Source organism: Branchiostoma belcheri, unplaced genomic scaffold (assembly GCF_001625305.1).
Source record: "Branchiostoma belcheri isolate BF01 breed outbred unplaced genomic scaffold, Haploidv18h27 scaffold7, whole genome shotgun sequence".
NCBI lineage: Eukaryota > Metazoa > Chordata > Leptocardii > Amphioxiformes > Branchiostomatidae > Branchiostoma > Branchiostoma belcheri.
Window position 1 is genome coordinate 5,771,961 of NW_017804353.1, and position 20,699 is coordinate 5,792,659.

The following is a 20,699-nucleotide window of genomic DNA, read 5'->3' on the forward strand; positions in this document are numbered from 1 at the left end:
ACCCTATTGTCACTACAGTACTCCCCAGTAGGGTCACAACATTTTTACGATGCAGTACGCATTCTATATCGTTTTGGAAGATAAGTAAATAAAGCTCTTATAAGTGTCTTTAGATGTCATTGACATTGTACAAGCTTAGCCAAACAACGTCACCTGCAACAATGAAACATCATTCCTACATGTATAGTATATTATTCTTACATGTACATGTAGGATTTATATTTCAATATTTCTAGTTGTGCTCACACGGCGTTGGTTTCTCACATTTACCTTACTGTAAACCCCCGTTATCATTTCCAGTTAATCTTCATCATTGCATAATTAACCGTCCAGTGCATTGCCATGTTGATTTACAATGTGCAAGGAAATTCTACGAAAGCTTCTTGCAATGTGTTGGTATTTCTAACACGGACTACAGAAAGTGTATCTTTTTACAACGTAAGTATACAAATGTGGAAACAGATAGCTTATAAAACAGCTGTATCTTACCGAACCGCTAGCATCCCTGTCGAAAGTGCGGAATATCTGCCGAGCTAAGGTGACTTTTTCCTCCTGCCTACCCATCTTGAAAGACTCCGTGAAATAGTGCAAGAAGCGTTGTTCGCTGTATGTAAGGAAATTCAAGAGATACGGCTCAGAGACGAGTTGTGCATGGTGGAGACAAGACTATTTCGTAAAATCCTGCGTTTTCAAAGTAAGGTGCTAGTAATAACATAATGAAAATATTTGACTAAAAAGATTTTTACTTGCCCCTATTGTCCAGCTTTAAACTAAAGAATTCCTCAAATACGAATGAACAAAGAAATGTCAGACTCGCATCTATGCTGTTAGTAACAGGGAGGTATACGTAGTAACCGACCTCAGCAGTCCATCCGGACAATCCTTTATGAAGCGTTTGTACCATTCCTTCACCTCCTCCTCGTTGAAGTACGTGATTCTGGTCAGCTGAAGCACCAGGCGCCGTAGTTCGAAGGACCCGAGCTTCTTTCTTCTGCCTGCCGCCTGCTGTGACGTGCAGCTGGCCCTGCCGACGCCGCTGCCCATGTTGATGTACTTGTTGAGAAATTATATAGCCGACACGACGTCTCACTAGAGCAGGCTCGTCCGGTTGTATAGCTCATTGCTATCTGATGATCTTACCGAATCATTCATTTCGATGCTTTTAGGTTGGGCATCCCCTCCCGGCAATGCGTCTTAGCGATCTTTGACTTTGCAAAGTTATCATATCTGATACAAGGTGATGAATATTGGTGAGTTACAGACACTTTGTACAGTTCAGAGTATGGCGATAGTTGACTGTAGCAAATAGAGTCGACTAACAACAAAATGTGTCATTGGTTGACCTGATTCCGAATGTTTTATCTGTTATGTACCTCAATATCCAGGATGATGAAATTACAATCATTACAAATAAAGGATTATTATAAGTCTGTATGTAATACCGACTGATATAATTTTTGGTCAGTCTAATGTTCGCATATTCGGTTACGAATGCAACATGCAAGTCAACAGTGTGCAGAACAAAATGTATCATTGCATAGATAAGATCAAAGTAGGTCGGAATCAGGCATCTGAAACTTATCAACGGATTAAACGTACCAGTATATGATGTCAATGTTCACTTAACCACGCTATCTTCAGCTTTGGTCAGTGATCATTACTCGTCGGCGTCTCTGAAGCTGCTGTCTGTTGGGAACTATACATGATCCGTTATTCAGGCGTACGTCCTATCACCACTGTGTGCAAGTCAACCGAAACTTCATCCATATTCCCCAGAAACAATCTCCCCAGGATTTCTGATTAATATCTAAAGCCCACCTTACAGAAGTATTACAACGGTCGAAAATATTCAAGCCCTTATTCATTTTGATAGAAAATATCAATATCGCCTAATCTCCATATTCTGTATTTTAAATTCATTTTAGACTTAATTTTGGCATCAAGAATAAAGCTGGCCAATTTAAAGGGAAGAGAAAACAGCAATATTTACTAGTATAGTTTGAGGCGATTCGCCTGTCACCACAAAGGTACAGATGAGTCGGTACATAAGAGAGTTCCTACATGTAGATAGCACTTTTGCCAAGGGGTAAGAGGGGCACACATCAAAGTGTGTTTGACATGCCGGCTGGCACTAAGCTGGAGATAGTACATAAAACAGTGCACCAGACCACGGGTCAGAAAACAATGGCCCTTGGATAGTCTAATACCGCCTCTAAAAGCGTGTTCATCATCAGATAGGTTTGCTTTATGTCTGTCAACACAGTGCAGGGATAATGGAAGCCTTTTAGCCACCTGGATCTAAGGTAGCACATATACTCTTGATACATGTGGATATTCATTCTATTTGTCAAGTTCTGTTGTGGTCAGACTGGTAAATTTGTGTCTTTCATGAAAAATGTGCCAATATGAAAATAATAGTTAAACTTTAAATTAACGTGCATGTTTATGTGTATGAAGCTTGTGTTGGTACACAGCATTATGGGAAAAACAAATGCAATACGATTTCAAAGCACACAAAAGAAAGAAGATTGAAACAGACTGTCGAGCTGAATCGGAATTTAATACTTGGCCATGCATATACAAAGCACAAAAATAATTGTTACTTTGATCGTTTTACGGAAGCGACAAGTAATGATGCCATTGGGAAACAGCCCTACAAAATCCATATACATGTATATAGCCTGGCTAAATCGCGCGCTCCTAGCGGCTGGCCCACCCGACAATTGCCGTCAATTACCTGTAGCCAGTGAGGGATCGTGCAAACACAGGCTACCAAATACAGCCAAACCTAAACTAAAGCATTCCTCTCTACTGTTGGAACGTTACAACATGGCTATTACAGCTTAGTGACAATGTACCAGAAGGTAAACTGCGAGTATTGTTGTCTCTATTTTCCCAGGTGCAGAAGTGCCTTGCTGCGGACGTCCCTACAGCCGTTCTCAGAATACTTCACACCATCAGTCTCTAGGAAGGAAATCTCCTCCGAGATTCTGTCCCACATCTCCTGTGATAACAACACAAAGAAGCAGCGTTAACACATGACATCACCATTGACAAATCAGATGAAAAGATACTCACAACACATGATTTTGTTGTCAGCTAATTACGATATTTTTTTGTGTTCAATTACAGTGATTCATCAAGATACCATGTAGAACAGCAAACAAACACTACATTATAATTCCTATATATGGTCTCCACAAACCAATGGGTACAGAAAGACATGAGGTAGTGTTGCAAAAGGAGTAGGATTATATTGATGGCTGTCATATCTGTTGTGCATGGTGCACGTACAAACTACACGAATATGAATGTTGTTTTTTTGTGATTATCCATTACAAGAACAAGTTTCTGTGGAACTACTCACCCCGGTAAGCCTATAATCCCTTAGGTCATTAATCACGTCATCGATACACTCCTTCACCTCCTTCAGCTCGAGCGGGAGGAAGGGAACCACGTGCACCAGACTGTGCTTCAACAGGGAGGCGTGCCACAGGCCCGTCTTCTTATCGGTTCCTAGTGATCATAGGAAGGAAGGAGGGAGTAACGTTACACAGTATCTATTACACAGAAACGTGCCTGGTGTAGACTCGATGTTTTACTTTTAGACGTGACCGAAATGCAATTTTTCAACTTCAATCAAATGGCTCGTTGACCATTTGATGGATGGATGTTCGTCACCAGCTTGTCACTGATCAACCAACGCATCCTACTAGTAGTTATGTATTCATTGTTTGTTAATTTCTTTATAAAGGCTGAATAGTTGGATGCTTTGATCAGTGAGATGTCTAGATTTATGCATATATAGCACAGCAAAGTGGAACTGTAAAGATGCAATGTTTGAAAATAACAATTCAAATGAACACAAATATAAAGTACACTAACCATCGGTGGTCTCTGCACTCTGCTTGATAATGTTTTCAAACTGCTTGATCCCGAAGTCCTTCCGATCGGTTCCACCCTTACGAAGTTCGATGAATTTTCCAGTAATCGTGCCGGCCGCCGTGTTGCTAGAACAATTGAACCACTTCGTTATAAATGACGCTACAACAATGTACTGCTACATAAGACAAAGTCTGGATTTGTAATTGATATGATATCAATTTACCGGTAGATTGGACATTGGCAAGGCTATGACTACAGCGGCGAAGATGATGATGATGATGAAGGCTCTGACTGCACTGGAACAAACATTGTGACAGCCTTGATGGCAAATAAGAAACAAAATCACTTTAGATACCTCAGGAACAGAAACATGGCCTTGTTGAAGTTCTGTCCGTCGACTGGACCCACGTCCACGTAGGGTTTGATGGTGTCGATGAGACCCTCTGGCATCTTGTCGGTCTCGTCGAAGATGAAGAGAGTTCGGGGACAACTCCGGATGGCCTCGGGGATGAGTCGGTGCAACATGTCCAGTAGACGACAACCATTTAAACAGCATTTGCAGCAACAGATTCAGAATTACATAACTGTACGTATTCTAGCTCTATTATTAACGACGCTGCTAGGGAGATCTAACCATGATAGTTTGAAAGAAGCCCATTGTTTTGTCCGTTTTCGATGCCTATTGTGCAATTACCGATTCAGTATGATAGTAACGCTCGTCAATCATATCCATGGGAGTAGAAATTTGTTGAACACAGAATTCAATAGATTTTGACAGATTATCGTTATTTTTTCTCTTAAAGTCTTTGTTTATAGCCATAGCCTATGAAAAGGTTAATGCCTAGATACCTTATATCCCTTGATGTTGTCAGAATCGTGATGAGGAAAGTGCTTTGTGGCGGTGAACGCGCGGACGCAGGGGGAGTTGAGTCCATCTAAGAAGAGGCTGTCGGCGATCATCCCTCCGACGTAGTTCTTCCCCACTCCTTGCAGGCCGTGGAAGGACATCGCCAGGGCTCTTTCCGGGGATTTGTCGACATGGTCCGTGATGTAGCGAACCACTATGTTCTGCACTAGTGGCTGGCCGTGTAGTTTCCGCTGTATGGTCTCGTCCAAACCTAAAAAGAATATTTAGATTGCCCATTCTATTCCGTGAATATTCTTAAGCTTCGCCTTGTTTCATCTAGCCTCATAATTCGGCCTTTAATTTTTTTTGTGCATGGTAATGGTATTTTCCATTCATAAAATTGTGTTAGATTGGTCAGTAAAATCCATTGGTGAGCCTGTTGTTAACGTTAAAAGAATGTAAACAAACCTGCTTCCCTAAGCCCCGTGGGTTTTTGTGAAGCTCCAATGTACGTGAACCCACTTCACAAAATTTGACTAATACAACATTTATGCGTGAGCCAATCGTACAACAAGGTCATTTTGTTTCGAGACATTAGCAAGCAACATGGGAGTATATGAATGTGTGTGATCGGAGGGGGGATAACAGAGAGACGTTACAGAGCTTATATAACTGCACCAGAATTATAGTGTTTTGACTGCACATGACTAAGTTCGTTTGAAATTTTGACCAGATATCTTGGATAGACAATATCATGACCAACGTTTTACCGATCAAATATTTATGCCACACATTAATACATGTTCAAACATAATGCCGCACAGTATTTGTGAACAAAAAAATGTGTCAATCATCGATCAAATCACAAACACAAAGGATGTCTGGGATGAAGTCGTTTACCAGTATACCAGTGACGTTCTCTCTCATTGCTGATGACATTTACACGTCTGTCGTCCAGTCTGTTTCTGCATAAAGTTACTAGTACTAGTTATGTGGGAGCTGATCTGTGTGGTACTCACGCGTCATGTTCGGTTTGAACTGTCCGCCACAGTTGTCTGGTACTGTGATGAAAACGATCACCAAGACGGCCAAAACAAGCACGGTCACGGCTGACGTCATCACCGGTCGAGCCCTTGCCTGGTTGATTGGCCATTCTAACACACGCCTGACACGACCGGGCTCTTGGTGAAGCTCGTTGGCCCTCAGAATCAGGAAATGGGCCAGGCGGACCCAGGACTGATGCTGCTGGACGTTCAGCTCTGCCAGGCCGAGCAGAAGCCGTGGGTTTCGGTTGTGACACAGGACCCTTAGCTTCTCCTCTATTTCACTGATCGTCAGGCCCCTTAGCGGCTGCCCGGCATCAAACTGAGCCGGTTGGCTCGGCAGTGGACACGCATCTGTACGTTTAGCGCTCTCAACTGCCGGGAGGAAGTTTTTGCCCGGACCAAGTGACGCTCCAGGGAGCAAGATCGTCGCCATCGTCAGGTGTTTGAGGACTTTCGTCAGGTGTGCTGGCCAACGAAACGTATGAAGACAGCCTGTAAAGCAACACACAACAGGCAAACACAGGTGATCACTATCCAATCACAGGTACACACGCTAGTTCCTCTTTTGCAGTATCGATGGGTGACTCACTGTTGGTCATGCACTGCTAAAATGTTTATAGCAACCACTGACTTGGGGGCATACTAAGAATCCGTGTTCTTTCAACCTCCAGGTACATAATAGCTGTGCTTTCATTATCTTCGTTGTGTTCATTGTCTAGATCACTATTTGCCTGCCGCCCCCGTGACTTCTTTCACTTTTGTCTACCGTCAGACTTCGAGCGTCCTCTCTGGCTTAAGTCAGGAATCTCCCCCACGGATACGAAAAGGGAACCCATCATCGAAGATTTCTACTTAACTTGAGTGAGTTACCTTCCTCTTTTTGAGTTTCTATGAATCAGACTAGTCATCCTCACATATTAAGTGCAAAAAGGGCTTTCTATAGACATATTTACAGTCTTAATTCTTACTGCACGGAAAACATTTCAGACCTGATGTTTATAGAGCCATTCAGACCTATTCAAGCAAAGCAAACGTATGTAACATAGGACGTTGGGTTGTTGACGACCCATGTCGCTCGTCTTGGGAATTTCCGTCACGTATACGAAAGGCCGGGGAAAACCTTTACCGAAGATTCAAGGTTAATTTGGCAGAGGTAAGTCTTGTGATGGCCCAGACAAATAAGTATAAGACGTTCAACAAACCTCTCAGAAGAGAGTATGAAGACTTGCAGAGTAAAAACTAACATATGCTCCCTGGTCATCACGCCGTCATGCACCTTGACCCTACTGTAATTATAAAGTAAACTAAGTGTTTCTATGGACAGTCTCGATCGGTGTTTGTATTACACGGATCCATTCAGGTAAAGCAAACTGTACATTGGACGTTGACTTGTTGGCCCGTGTCGTCTTCCATCATACGAAAGGGGAACCTTTACCGAAGATTCACGGTTAACTTGGCGGAGGTAAGTCTTGTGATGGCCTAGAAAATAGATATCTAAGACGTCCAGGAAACCTTTAAGAAGAGAGTATAACAAGAGTTGCAGGTCGTTGCAGTTACACATCGTGGCGTGGTGCACCTTGAAAAAGAGGAACAAGGCGTTACTCAGATTTACTGGGATGTCCGGTGACTTAACAAGGGCTATCCTTTGGTCATACGAATAGAAACGTACAATGTACATGTACATAAACACGTCATCATTACAATTTCCTGGTATCGCTCATGTCTTGCACAGATCCCCCAAGTTTCAGGCAGGACCGATGGAGGGACGGAGTGGTGTCGAGGTGCTGCGGGAGGGGACGAGTCTGAGGGGGAAAGACATCATTCCTGAACTGCTTCTCATCGACGACCCTGCGCCGGTCTCATACAATAGGTAATGCCTTAATCACTATTTGAAAAGGCCCCTACTGGCCTCTGAACTCGGGGGATACCGACTGTTCTGATTGCAAATATATTTTCCTTCACACTGACCTTTCACCGGGACCCGGTGTGTGTGTGTGTGTGTGTGTGTGTGTGTGTGTGTGTGTGTGTGTGTCTGTGTGTGTGTGTGCATGTGCGCGCGTGTCTGTGCACCTGTGTGCGCGCGCGTGTGTGTGTGTGTATGTGAGTGTATGAGACGCTGAGGTAAGGGGGTAGCTATATCTTCGCAAGTGCAAATCGGAGCCGTCTAGATATATTTTTTGGCACTGAACAAAATATGCCGGTGTTTCATCGTGTTCAGACCTTACTGGAGTTCCTCCTTCTTCTCCAGCTTAGCCTCCTCTTTCTCTTTTCCGTCTTTACTCCTTCTTAAACCAACACTGTTTTTTCTGTCAGGTTTCATGCAGACGTTCCCCTGGAGAAGATGGCAGCCCAGGAGATCAGCAGACGGATCGAGCTTCTGACCGGCTACAGCACGGCGCGGCTACAGGAGCTGGTGCGGGGAGGAGCGCCACCTGTGCGGGGAGGAGCGCCGCTGGAGGGGCGCCGGCTCTACATGCTCGCGCATCTGCTCATAGCTAAGGCCAACAAAACTTCTGGCGGTCAGGGAGCTGGCGAGATTGGGTTCCCCGCTTTCCCTGGGTTGAATATTTTGAAACCCCTTTTGTTTGTCGCTCTTGTGGTTCTTGTTTTTGGCGCCATGGTTCCTTGGGTCCGAAGTCCAAGGGATAATACCACAACTACTGTTGATAATTCAGAGAAAAAGGAAACAAAACTCGCACCACCGGTATACGTAGAATCGCCTCCTCCCACAAAAATGGAAATCTTTGAAACACGATTTTCCAAGCTGACTAAAAAATTCTCCCAACAGAAAGCAGACGTTTTTGAACCCCTCAAAACAAAACTAACTCCCGTTGTCAGTGAGGAAGGAAGCGCCCTTCTGACTATCACAGGCCCAGGTCCAACCGCCAGAGCCATGGCTGAATCCCTCCCGTGGGTTCTGTCCAGAGCTTTTGTTAGCATAGATCCTCTTCAGTTCGGTAGCTTAGGTTCTGAGCACCGAAACCAAGTCATTGACGAGGTCATGAAGGCGTGGGCAGATGGTCCTCACGATGTTCTGATCGTCCAGGAGCCGGGCAGGCTGCCAACTGACGTGTTGGAGGCGATTGTAGGGCGGTGCCGAACAGCCATGGGCAAGCACGGTGTCGTCATAGCCTGGGGAGAGTCGGGGATGGACCTACTGTCGGGCTGTGGCGGGGTGACTGCACTAGACGTGACGAGGGAGACCGGGCTAGCACAACCTCCACCTATCACAACTGGTAAGGCCTACAAGAAAATTCTCTGATTCTTTTATTATAGCAAAGGAGCAACTGTAACTGGATCTCTTTTCATGAACACAGGTCCTTGTTATAGAGGTAGTTTTTTCTCAGGTAGATGCTGTCAAATACTTATCTAGTACTGAAGATTTTAAAGGCTTATAGTTATGGTCATATGTTCCAAATGTACTGTGTAACTGCACATTGTGTTTTTGTTATTTACAGCAATTGCATATCATACATATACCTATGAACTACGAACATTGTGTAACTGCACATGGTGTTTGTAATGTTTTCCACTACAGGAGACCATGAAGCCTCCATCAGCGCGTTGAAGAAGACCTTCCCGTCCCAGTCAGCACGGCTGTGGCGGGTCTCGGACTTCGTGATCGGCCAGCACCTGCGGGACAGCGACCCCCGCCAGCCCGCCATGCTGATCCTCGCCGGGCTGCCGGGCGCCAACAGGACGGTCCACCAGCTAGCGGAGGGCCTGGCCATGGTATGTGCACTTCTACCTTACATCCGGCAGGTGGCGCTGGTGTTCTTACTACCTCTGTGTACTGTTCAACATTACATGTCTACACAACATGTAGAGTTTACAAATACATGTACATGTCTGTTAGCAACCGGCTTTGCTCCCACCAGCTAAACAAGCATTTATGGCAGAAGCACATGAAACATAGAGCTAACCAGAACCAGCTATACGTATTTCAGGTAACAACTAAAAACAATGCCAGCATGATCGTTAATGTAAATGGATCTTGATATCGAGATTGCATGTTAAGAGTTAACTCCCCTAATTGATCGACAAAGATTACCATGATCGACCATGTATCGTGGTGGATCTCCTGTAACATTTCACCCCGTTTCTCTCTAGATCTACTCAGAGGAACCCCTGGTCATCAACAGTCGCCAGTTCAGCCGGGTGGACCCAGCCCGAGGCAAGCTCCATCTGGACCGGGCGCTGGACTCGGCGTTCCGCGGGGGCAGACGTGCCGCCGTCCTGACCGAGCTGGACGCGCTCCCGCCCGGCGCCGCCATGATGCTCCACTCCTACTGCGACCACGACAGCGCGCAGTATAAGGACGTGGCCTACTTCATGACGCTGCAATTAAGGTAATCATCCAGCAATACACAAGACACACCGGCATACATATGGGCCAGTGTTGTAGCTATCATTTATGAGATGGAAATCATTTTCACGGCAAGACCACTTTAATGATTGTCTAATTTTCCACCAGCTATTTTGCATGTTTTCCTGCAGCTATTTTACGTTATGTTCTATCTTTGCACTTTCTTTCACGGTGGGTCCTTACTGACTACTTATGATCGCCCTCTAGCGTTTCTCACCCGAACTGTTGGTTGTGTTGCAGGGAGCCTGTCGCCCCCGGCCTGACGGCGGCGGGGCAGGACCGGGTGGTGCGGGAACGCCTGCGGGAGGCGTGGGCGCCGCTGGGCGGGGAGAAACGGGACCCTCTCATCAGCAGGATCGCCACCATGATCGTTCTGGTCCAGCAAGAGGATAGCTTTGATGTATTTTCAGACGTCTAAAACTCGTGTATGTTCTCAGAAAGAAGGGGAAATTCTAGCTATAGACTTGTCACTCGAGGTAGTACAAATTAATGATATAAGCCTGCTCTTTGACAAAAGCTGCATGTAGTATGTGTCTGAAGATACAAAGTACAAAGCGCTGCCTTGAATAGGTATCCCTCAAATGTTTTAATATCGTTTTGCTCAACTAGAAAAGGAAAAGCCAGCAAAACATTACATAAAACTGTTACACATTGTCTATGATTAAGAAATTCCTTACAGACTTTGAAGAAATCCAATCAATGTAGATACCATAGTTTTCAACTTCTGATGCACTACTAGAATGTTGTAGTTATGTATACTACTGCAGTTACAAGTAGACATTGAATCCCTGTCATTAGTTTGCGTTTCTTTTGTATCTTTTCTTAATAAGAAATTTAGGGGTAAAGAAGTACAGGCATTTTAGAATACAATTTTAGTCTGGGCTAAAGCTTCTACTAGAGTAACACAGGGTGTAAAACTGAGTCTGAAGCAAAAATATAGAACAGTCGATTATATATAGTATATATAGTATATATAATCGACTGTTCTATGTGCATACATGTAAACAGCATGGATAGGTATATAATATACCTATCCATGCTGTTTCCATGTATTCACGTAGTGAAAAAGAGCCTCCAGGCATGATACAATACCACTCATTGTCACGACTGCCTTCCTGTTGTAAAGTAGGAATCAGCAATACATAAACCTTAAAACTCTTCCCTCAAGCTTCGCACGGAAAGTTCCATAAATATATAGACAGACCATGCAAGAATCTTATGACATCGCACTAATACTTACCCATGACAAAGAATTCAGTTTTGTTGCAGTGGCGAGAATTGCAACGTGCTGTATCTACTTTTGTCATGGTTGATTCCGATTGCGTGAGTCACGAAGAAGGCGTTTGGAGAAATTGCAAAAGAGGCTTTTCTCTATCTATATTACCGCCATCTGTACAATACCATTTAAATCGGGACGTCTACACGTATATTCTACCTTGACCATTGTGACGACTTGGTTTTGTGTATGGCGTGACACATTACCAGGTAACAAATCTTACTGTGCGACTCGTTTGCCTCTGCTTGATCAAAGTCAGTCCGTGTCCTAGTGTAGAAGCTAGACCCACAGTCGGACCCAATTTCTTTGTGGATTGTTCAGGGGAGATATAATTTCCACACTATTTCCTTCATTTGTCGTCCTCAACACTTACCAATCATAGCGATGATGCTGGCAATTTGTCTTGTCCTCGCTACCCTGCTCGTGAGAGAGAGTCAGTGTATAGACGCCGAGGAACGGGCCCTCCGGAGTATGGAGCGGTACATGAACATCCCGCCTGTACCCAACACTCGACTCAAGCTGCATCGGATGTCTAGTTTTCAGGTGAGTTTCACCGCAAAAATGTTGAAGGAAAGAAAGCCTATAGTGTTTAAACTTAAATCAAGGTGGTAATAGCCTAAATATATATTTGTTTTTCTACTCGTGTCTTCAGTGTGACCAGCTGCAGTTCAATTCGTGAGGCTATGCAAAATCCTCATGGCATTAATTGTTACACAAACGTCATTAAGTGTTCCGAAATCTACACATGTACAGATAGATCAATTTTCAACACAAATCCGCGTTTGTGACAAATGTATTGTAATAACTGATAAATTGACAGCTCTTAGCAAGCCGGGAAAGGCATGACATACAAATTATATTGCATGCAAATTCTAAATGTCATGCATTGAATGTGAATGCACTTGTTCCAGGTAAACCATCATTTCCAGTGTTCTCAGCTCTGCTATCTCACCCCCGGGTGTCAGTCTTACAACTACCGTAAAGCAGACGGCATCTGTGAGCTGAACAACAGCACCAGGGACGATTCTGTGTTCTTCACTAAAACAGAGGAGGGATGGGACCACTACGAACGCTACTCTGCTCTCATCTCCAGGGTAACTCTTCCAGATGTTCTCCACTTTAAAAGGCTTGTATGATATCTTCTAGCGAATCGGGCATAACAATTTAATATTTTTGTAACCATCCGATTTGTAACGGCAACCCCGAAAAAACAATTGCACCCAGGCTAAGACTACACATCAGGACAGGGACAACTCTTTACCTTTGTAAGCATGTAGATTCTATTATGAAGCTATCTTAATTCTATAGAAGCCCCAAATCATCCTACAAACAGTGACACTATTGCTGTCACGTCACATTTTCTTGATACACAGCAGGATAGTAGCCTGGGTACCATCCTAGTTAGTTACGTCCACTCCCACAGTCGCTACCGACAAAATAGTGACATTGGTTAGTCGGTAGCGACTGTGGGAGCGGACATAACTAACCAGGATGGTACCCAGGCTAGCAGAATAGGCTAAAAGCATCGTAACTTACTGATGGCTCATGTAACGTGAAAAGACACCTGATTTTTGTTCCCCAGTCTTTGTGGTACGAGTGTTACCACACCAACCCCTGCGTGAAAGGTTCGATCTGCGTCCGTAAGCTGCTGATGGGGCGGGAACCGGAGAGATCACCCCGGGCACCTCTCTGTGTGTGCAGGGAGGGCTTCTCAGGGGCGTACTGCGAAAATGGGAGGTCGAAATACCCCTTAATGAAAAGTAAGAAAAATCAGCTCTTTTTGTGAAGAATGTGTAGCATGTAAAGTGTTATATAATCTTTACAAAGTAACTTACATTCACGTCTGCTCCACTTCTGGGACATCGTTTCATTGTAATGCATTTGCATGTTTACATAAAAGGTAAATTTAACACGAAAACTTTTCACCTGCATGTGTATTCCTTTCGAGGAAATCTGACTCCAAACGTCCAGGATACAGTTTATGTGAAACATCGTATACACAAACAAAATGTTGCCTTCTAACCGGATACGGGTAAATAACCCCCTCGTAGAAGGATATCTATGTGAAGTCAGCATACTTCCGAATAAATGATTTACACACTGCAAAAGCACGTAAATATGGCCGAATATGGAATGTATTCTGTTCCAGGAAAAGTATCGTGTGACGCAGTTCAGTACGGATCCAGTGGAAGTATTTGGAGCCCAAACTATCCCATGGTACACAGATTCTTTGACAAAAAATGACAATAATAAAATAGCTCACGAATAGAAGTGTAAATGTATCATATGTAGCAGAATGATAACATACCGAAAGCTTTTATTGTACATTTACAAGAACATTAAACGCAATTATGAAGAAGTACCTTGAAGTGGTATGCCTACTATCTATCTATCTATATAATTGATTTACGAATTTCTCAGATACGTAAGAGGGATGTTAAGTTTGTTGATAGTTTTTTTTTACATCGGCAATTGTAATTTGGAGTTAAGAGAATGGGTCTTCAGCCCATTGCTGTAAATGTCCTCTGCTCAACAGACCGAATGAATAAAACACAGACTTCAATGTTGCAGGCTTATAGCAACGGGAGCTGGTGTGACAGCAATGTGACGGTTGCAGAAGGACATGTAGTGGAGTTTACCTTTGACCCAGTATTCCAACTTGAACATCAACGCCACTGCCTTTACGATTACGTTCAGGTGAGTTACAAACTGACCGACTTCAGATTAGCATTAATATAGATCATCGATATGACACAGACCGATGTTTTTCATGTTTCTTTTCAATATTCACTTGTATGTAATACTAGTAAGATACTGCGGCTATCTTAAGTGGGGCATACAATGCGATTATCATACAATTCGCCGGTTCCCATGCACTTGGAAAGTTTAAGCGCTTCAACTAGTCGTTCTTTCAATAATCTTGTATCACTGTGGATGCTTATTTTGTACTCACTGTAATCATCGGCAATCAACTGCATTGTTGGTATTAAGACAAGACAGCTTACCACCATAACTGGTTTTCAATTGTTTGTTTGTTCGTTTATGTTTGTTCTTTAGCTGTCGGAGAATGGGGCCAACGCTAACCTCGGTCGGTACTGTGGGGACAACCATCCCGAGGGCCCCATCAGATCCTCTGGTCAGGAGATCACGGTAGAGTTCCGGTCAGACGATACCATTGTGGGTTCGGGGTTTCTGGTCAGCTGGAGGACCGTGCTGAAGGATGGTTAGTACTAAAACAACATCCACCAAATCTTTCCGTTAATAACGTAGGAGCAAGTCACAAAACAGAATGCACTGGTGCTATGTATACCATGTTGGGCACACTGATTTTCAGATGACCATGTATGTTGCCCTTCAATGGTGTTTTGAACATCTTTGAGTTCCTTGACAGTATCCTTGCTAGTATAGTATAGTATGATATGCAACAGTATCCTTTCTAGTATAGCTACAGTATGGCATACATGTATCAGTGACCTTGCTGGTATAGTATGATATAACAGTTGCTACTGTATATGATACGGTAAAATGATACGTTTCGTTCAAGGTCAGATCACAGCTTTCTGCTATTGACAGATATATTTACGTTCTATTCCTTGTATAGCATGCACGACTAAACACACGGGTACAGATCTCCAGTACAAGTGGGACCTCCCACCGCTCACGGGACCCCCCTTCACGTTTGAAGTGCAAGCGAGAACCGACGCCTATGTGGTGACTGCACCGCTAAACCAAGCCGCCGACGGTGACAATATGTACTCCATTATATTTGGTGGATGGGGAGGCGCAAAGTCTAGGATATACCGCTCCGGTAGCAACACGGAACTGGTCTCAACACCTGGTACGTTCTGTAGATAGATAACATAGTTCTGTTAATACATTGTACCTTTATTAGATGGACACTTGCTTCTCCCTAGCCTGGTTACCAAACGTATTATAGCTTCCGACCCGAGTCCTACATACTCTCGTCTACTCTAGTGTAGAACTCGGAAGCCTCCTACTCAGTGTCCCTGGTGTGCTCCCTCTCTCTGATGTACCTAGCATGCATTGCGGAAACACAAGCGCACACACACACACACACACACACACACACACACACACACACAGACAACCCTTCATAGGAGCAAAGTTAAAAAAAAACTAGAAAGGCCAATATTTGCTTTGGAGCAAATACAGCGATGGGTTCACCACATTTTACCACATGGCAGGGAAAGAATGAGAAACACAAGGGAAAACAATGATTTACATTGATATACCTATAATATGAAGTAACATACAACTAAAACAACAGTTGGATAGCTATTCCCTACTTTATTGGTTAGGATTTTTAATTGCATAATGCAAACTGTTGATTTTCAAAATAAAATAAAAAAGTTCATGCCCCGCATTCCAATGCTGGAGCAGAAAAGCTTGAAATACCTACCAAAACACTTGAATAAAGACATACTGTCAGTATGGAAATGCTCTGTGCAGGTGTTAATCAAGTTAAATCCCAACAGCCAATCAGCAAGAAATGCTCTGTGCAGGTGGAAATGCTCTGTGCAGGTGTTAATCAAGTTAAATCCCAACAGCCAATCAGCAAGAAGTATAGAGGAAAGCTGCATGCCTATTGGTTGATGCCCTGCATTCCATTGTGATGACTCATGCCCAGACGTGGTAAACACGGCAGACTAACACAGTAATACATTTGCTATAACACAGCCAAAAAACTCAAATAAAACCATTCTAAAAGCCTGTATCACAAAAATTTAAAAAACGCCTAGGGGTATTTGCCCACTGTACCTCCATACCAAATTTCAGGACCTTAGGCCCTAAAATGAAGAAGCTGAATCCATTTAAAAAATGGCAGGAGGAGGAGGAGAAGGAGGAAAAGGAGAAGAAACATCAGAAAAAGCAATATGGGTTCACCACCACTTCGTGGTGTGGTGAACCCATAAATATTCAAACACGGTGATTTCAATAGCTTCATAATCACTAACGTTGTATCATATACATCGTGCCTTCTCAGATATCCTCTCTGCTACACAGTACAAAGCCTTCTGGATTTCCTGGGACTCAGACGGTACCATTGCGGTTGGGAGGGGTGGCGAGGCAGACCCGTTTATGCGATGGGTGGACCCGAATCCTCTTCCGATTGGCCGCATCGGGTACTCTACTGCATATGGATCTTCCGGACAGTGGACTTTCTGTCCCACTGTCCGGCATGGAGGTAGAAAGAAAATGAGTTTTGGTATCTTAATACACACACAAAAAAATACAACGGAGGCCTGCGAAAAAAAGTTCATCATAATGTCATACATATACATTGTAAAATTTCAAAATAACATCATAAAATAATACTGTACAAAGTCAGTACATCTGTACTAAATCAGTATGAGTTTATTTGTGTTTGTATGTCTGTGTGTGTGTGTGTGTGTGTGTGTGTGTGTGTGTGTGTGTGTGTGTGTGTGTGTGTGTGTGTGTGTGTGTGTGTGTGTGTGTGTGTGTGTGTGTGTGTGTCGTCGTCGTCGTCGTGTACGTACGTGTGTGTGTGTGTGTGTGTGTGTGTGTGTGTGTGTGTGTGTGTGTGTGTGTGTGTGTGTGTGTGTGTGTGTGTGTGTGTGCTGTCGCGCCTGTGTGTTTTCGTGCGTGTGTAAATATATATCAAATTCATGAACGGCGAAAAAATAGTTCGTCATTTGAAAACCATTAGTTTGTTGGAATTGACGGGTTGATTTGTTGCTTTCTTACAGCGTGTGATACCAAAAACACTGCAGTAAGTACCCAGTACCACTGGGATCTCCCACCACTCACCAGATCACCCTTCATGTTTGAAGTCAAGGCTGATAAACACGTGAGTCTAGCCTTGTCATCCCAGAACAAAGACGTCGACATCATGTATGACATTCGCCTCGGCCAGGGATCGGTCAGAGAAATGTGTAGCATCCGCCGTGGCTCAGATGATTCAACAAAACAGAAATATACTCATCGTCGTAAGTGTCTGAACGTTCCGGATTCTTTTATGCCTGCCTCAATTTCAGCACTCGTATTTCCAAAAGTAGGCCAACTACACACGCGATGAGAATACCAAACGATATAATATAGCGTTAATACACATGAATATATATCTTATCATGGTACATGTACCTTCCGAATCGCGTGCGTAGTGGTAGAGACGCTTTAGCGATAGGGTTTTGGATTCATAAAAATACCTTTGCTACCGCTGACATTGAGCATTCAATGATTGAATGACGATACGTTGCCTTTCACAACAATATGCATTGACATCATAGATGAAGCTGATACATTCATCAGAACTAAGGCAATACACGCAATGGCCCAAATCCCCCACACGTGCCTGTGAATACCGCCATTGAAACTGAAAAGTGAAGATCACACACAGGCTAACATGTAGGTATTGAGAGGGAGTGTATTCGTATTTGTTGTATTTGTATTTGTGCTATACTAATACAAATGTATTAGTATAGCCGGTATAACCGCCCTTCGGCGTAAAACACCAGGGTGAATGGATGTTTCTCGCCTTCGTTTTAGACATCATCACAGCAGACGAGTACAGAAGCTTCTGGATATCCTGGGATCCGAACGGAGCCGTAGCAGTCGGAATGGCGGATGAAGACCGTCCGTTCATGCAGCTGGTGGACACAGAGCCGTTACCGATTGTCCATGTGGGGTATACTGTTCGCAGTGGAACCCAACTGGGACACTGGAACTTCTGCCCCGCAATCGCACACGGAGGTGAACGCAAAAGTTAACATGGTAGCTAACTCTAGGCCTTTAAATGATGTCAACTTTACCTTTTTCATATGTTTGGTCTGAATCTAATATACCTCTTCCCTCATCATCATAGTCCTTTGCATCCTGGCGGACGATCCGTTCGCTCTTCCCTCATGACATGAATGAAAAGAGGCATGCAGGCCGATTTGAGCTTTTGTTGAATGAAGAATGGTTCAAACAACTTCCTTATATATACAACAATGACACCAGCCGTAAAGAAGATATGGCACAACAACAATGCATGTGGTTCTATCAAATCATCAACTATGATTTACCTGTTTTGTGTAAACTTAGAAACCTCTGTATCTTGCAGGAAGACCACGAGACTGTTCTGCTGTGTTGAGTGAAGGGCACGAGAGCAGCGGGATCTACGTCATCTACCCATATGAGAATGACAGCGGGAGAAGCATCGGGGTGTTTTGTGACATGGACACGGATGGAGGTGGCTGGACTGTGAGTATACATAATTTTTTTAACGATTATGCAGAATATCCTCCTAAAATGTGACATTTGGCAGCTTCAAACGTTTGAAGCATCTTGGTAGTCCTTCAACTTCGTAGTCGAAGATGATAGTTGGCGTCCTGACTGTTAGTTTGAAGCATGCATATTTTATGATGCACATAGTTCTATCAAAACGTCAACTATGAGTGCTCTACTGATTTGTTGTGTGAACAGGTTTAAGATTACCAGCATTAGACCATAGGCACAAATGGTACGTCCGCTATTGTTCACATGACTGTCTCTCAGTTGGTATATCAAGGTCACTAAAAAGAAAACAGAAAACAAACAAAGGAAGTAAATAATTGATGGCAATGCGATACACAATATCATACCTATAAAAAAAGGAAATTTGTTTTCTCTTCAGGTTTTCCAGCGTCGTCAGGATGGTTCTGAAGACTTCTACCGGGGCTGGGCTGATTACAAGGCTGGGTTTGGCAAACTGGACAGAGAGTTTTGGCTTGGTGGGACATCACACATTGTGATGATACAGCTGCTATACTATTTGGTTACTATTACACAAGTTTTGAAACCTACATTGTCTTGCAACCCTCATGTACAAAGCTAAAACAGTTACAATGCACTGAACCTGGAACTCTCATTTCCTCTCAATATCATAGGTAACGACAAGCTCCACCAGCTGACCAGCCAAGCCCAGTATGAGATGCGGGTTGACCTGGAGGATTTTGAGGGCAACAGTGCGTATGCGCAGTACCAGGTCTTTACTGTGGGGAGTGAAGATGAACAGTACAAGCTGACTATTGGGGGGTACACTGGAACTGCAGGTAAGACCAAGAGACCAAGAAGTATGTATGTCGTGAGGCGATGTCACTACATGTGTATGTATGTAACGTTATGTATGTATGTATGTATGTATGTATGTATGTATGTATGTATGTATGTGGTAACTACATGAATTCAAAAATGTACAAAAATGCCCATAGTATATTTCTACTCGATATTATTAAAGCACTCCGAAATTGAATTGATGCAACTACAGCTAAAGCAAGTAGCACATTACGACCCTAATAATGTCAGCCCTAATATAACAATATGGCTCTAAGCAAACCATGTTGCCGATGGTTTTCTAACGTATATGTACACTTTGCACGACTGTACACCATGCCCCAGTTGCCATACATGGACTCGAGGTCTGCTGCCTGACGTACGCAATCTGTGTATCTTTATTTTTTGTAGGCGATTCCCTGGCCTACCATCATGGGAGGACTTTCAGCACCAAGGACAGGGACCATGATAGCTATGCTGCCTCCTGTGCCCAGATATACAAGGGGGCCTGGTGGTTCAGTGCCTGCCACAACTCCGGTCTGAATGGCCTGTACCATGGAGGTCCACATACTTCCAATGCAGATGGAGTCAATTGGGTCCACTGGAAGGGGTGGCACTACTCCCTGAAGCACTCAGAGATGAAGATACGTCCCATAGCTAACTAAAGCAGGGATGTTCGAAGCCTGCATGTTATGGTAGCTAATTGCCCTCCAATGGCTTTAAATATAAACGAACGTTTCATTCTTCAAAGTTTGAGAAAACGTCATACAAAACAACCGAAGTATCTTTCCTGTCTCAACATCAATACCTTTCTCAGTTACCGACTGTATTTGCCATGCAAAATATTTATCCTGTAAGCTAGTGCTGGTATACAGACAACACATGCTGCATGTACCTGCATGTACAGATATCTAATGCCTTATAACAATATCCAGTAAGACTGTTTGTTGCTCATACTGACAAGCCAAGCAAAACTCTTAAAAGCGCTTGAAATATTTAACATATATAGGAGTGTGTCGTAAAATGTCACTACCATTTCTTGATCATTGACAAAACATTCCTGGTAGAAAATGTTGTAATGTTTGTCTATGAATCATAATGATTGTACTAGGTAGTTACTTAGCAAAAGTGACAGACTCATAAGTAACCTTCCTATAAATGTGTATATGTGTATGATGCATGGAGGTACTTTTTATCATTATTTGTGACAAAGGTCTAGATTAA

General features: G+C 43.4%; 4 protein-coding genes across 7 annotated transcripts in view; 2 read left to right on the top strand and 2 right to left on the bottom strand.

Annotated features, from left to right (window-relative positions):
- Positions 1-1,044, bottom strand: part of LOC109484444 (neurocalcin-delta A-like) — a 2,635-nt gene extending 1,591 nt beyond the window's left edge. The window contains exons 1-2 of the mRNA XM_019787694.1: positions 860-1,044; positions 490-604 (exon numbers count right to left, since the gene is read on the bottom strand). Coding sequence (XP_019643253.1) covers positions 490-604; positions 860-1,044 — 300 coding nt within the window. The remainder of the gene's footprint in view (positions 1-489; positions 605-859) is intronic.
- Positions 1,045-2,550: 1,506 nt separating this feature from the next.
- On the bottom strand, positions 2,551-6,248 carry LOC109484765 (torsin-1A-like). Its single transcript, XM_019788135.1, has 6 exons — positions 5,752-6,248; positions 4,735-5,003; positions 4,241-4,413; positions 3,886-4,010; positions 3,368-3,516; positions 2,551-3,004 (listed from the first exon to the last, which is right to left on the bottom strand). Exons 1-6 carry the CDS (start codon positions 6,209-6,211, stop codon positions 2,888-2,890), a joined length of 1,293 nt encoding a protein of 430 aa, XP_019643694.1. The 5' UTR covers positions 6,212-6,248; the 3' UTR covers positions 2,551-2,887.
- LOC109484763 lies at positions 6,213-10,867 on the top strand. 4 transcript variants are annotated; one of them, XM_019788133.1, is made up of 6 exons: positions 6,213-6,301; positions 7,511-7,648; positions 8,092-9,014; positions 9,317-9,510; positions 9,889-10,127; positions 10,385-10,867. In XM_019788133.1, exons 2-6 carry the CDS (start codon positions 7,536-7,538, stop codon positions 10,560-10,562), a joined length of 1,647 nt encoding a protein of 548 aa, XP_019643692.1. In that variant the 5' UTR covers positions 6,213-6,301; positions 7,511-7,535; the 3' UTR covers positions 10,563-10,867. The 4 variants fall into 4 exon arrangements, with proteins under 4 accessions (XP_019643692.1, XP_019643691.1, XP_019643690.1 ...); XM_019788132.1 differs by having other exon boundaries at positions 6,230-6,322; XM_019788131.1 differs by lacking the exon at positions 6,213-6,301 and adding an exon at positions 6,450-6,639.
- A 976-nt stretch (positions 10,868-11,843) lies between these two features.
- On the top strand, positions 11,844-20,643 carry LOC109484431. The gene is made up of 11 exons (XM_019787680.1): positions 11,844-11,963; positions 12,332-12,514; positions 13,992-14,117; positions 14,478-14,643; positions 15,022-15,258; positions 16,426-16,626; positions 17,949-18,152; positions 18,505-18,644; positions 19,057-19,153; positions 19,310-19,474; positions 19,887-20,643. The coding sequence occupies exons 1-11, from the start codon at positions 11,892-11,894 to the stop codon at positions 20,138-20,140; spliced, it is 1,845 nt and encodes a 614-aa protein (XP_019643239.1). The 5' UTR covers positions 11,844-11,891; the 3' UTR covers positions 20,141-20,643.
- Positions 20,644-20,699: the final 56 nt, after the last annotated feature.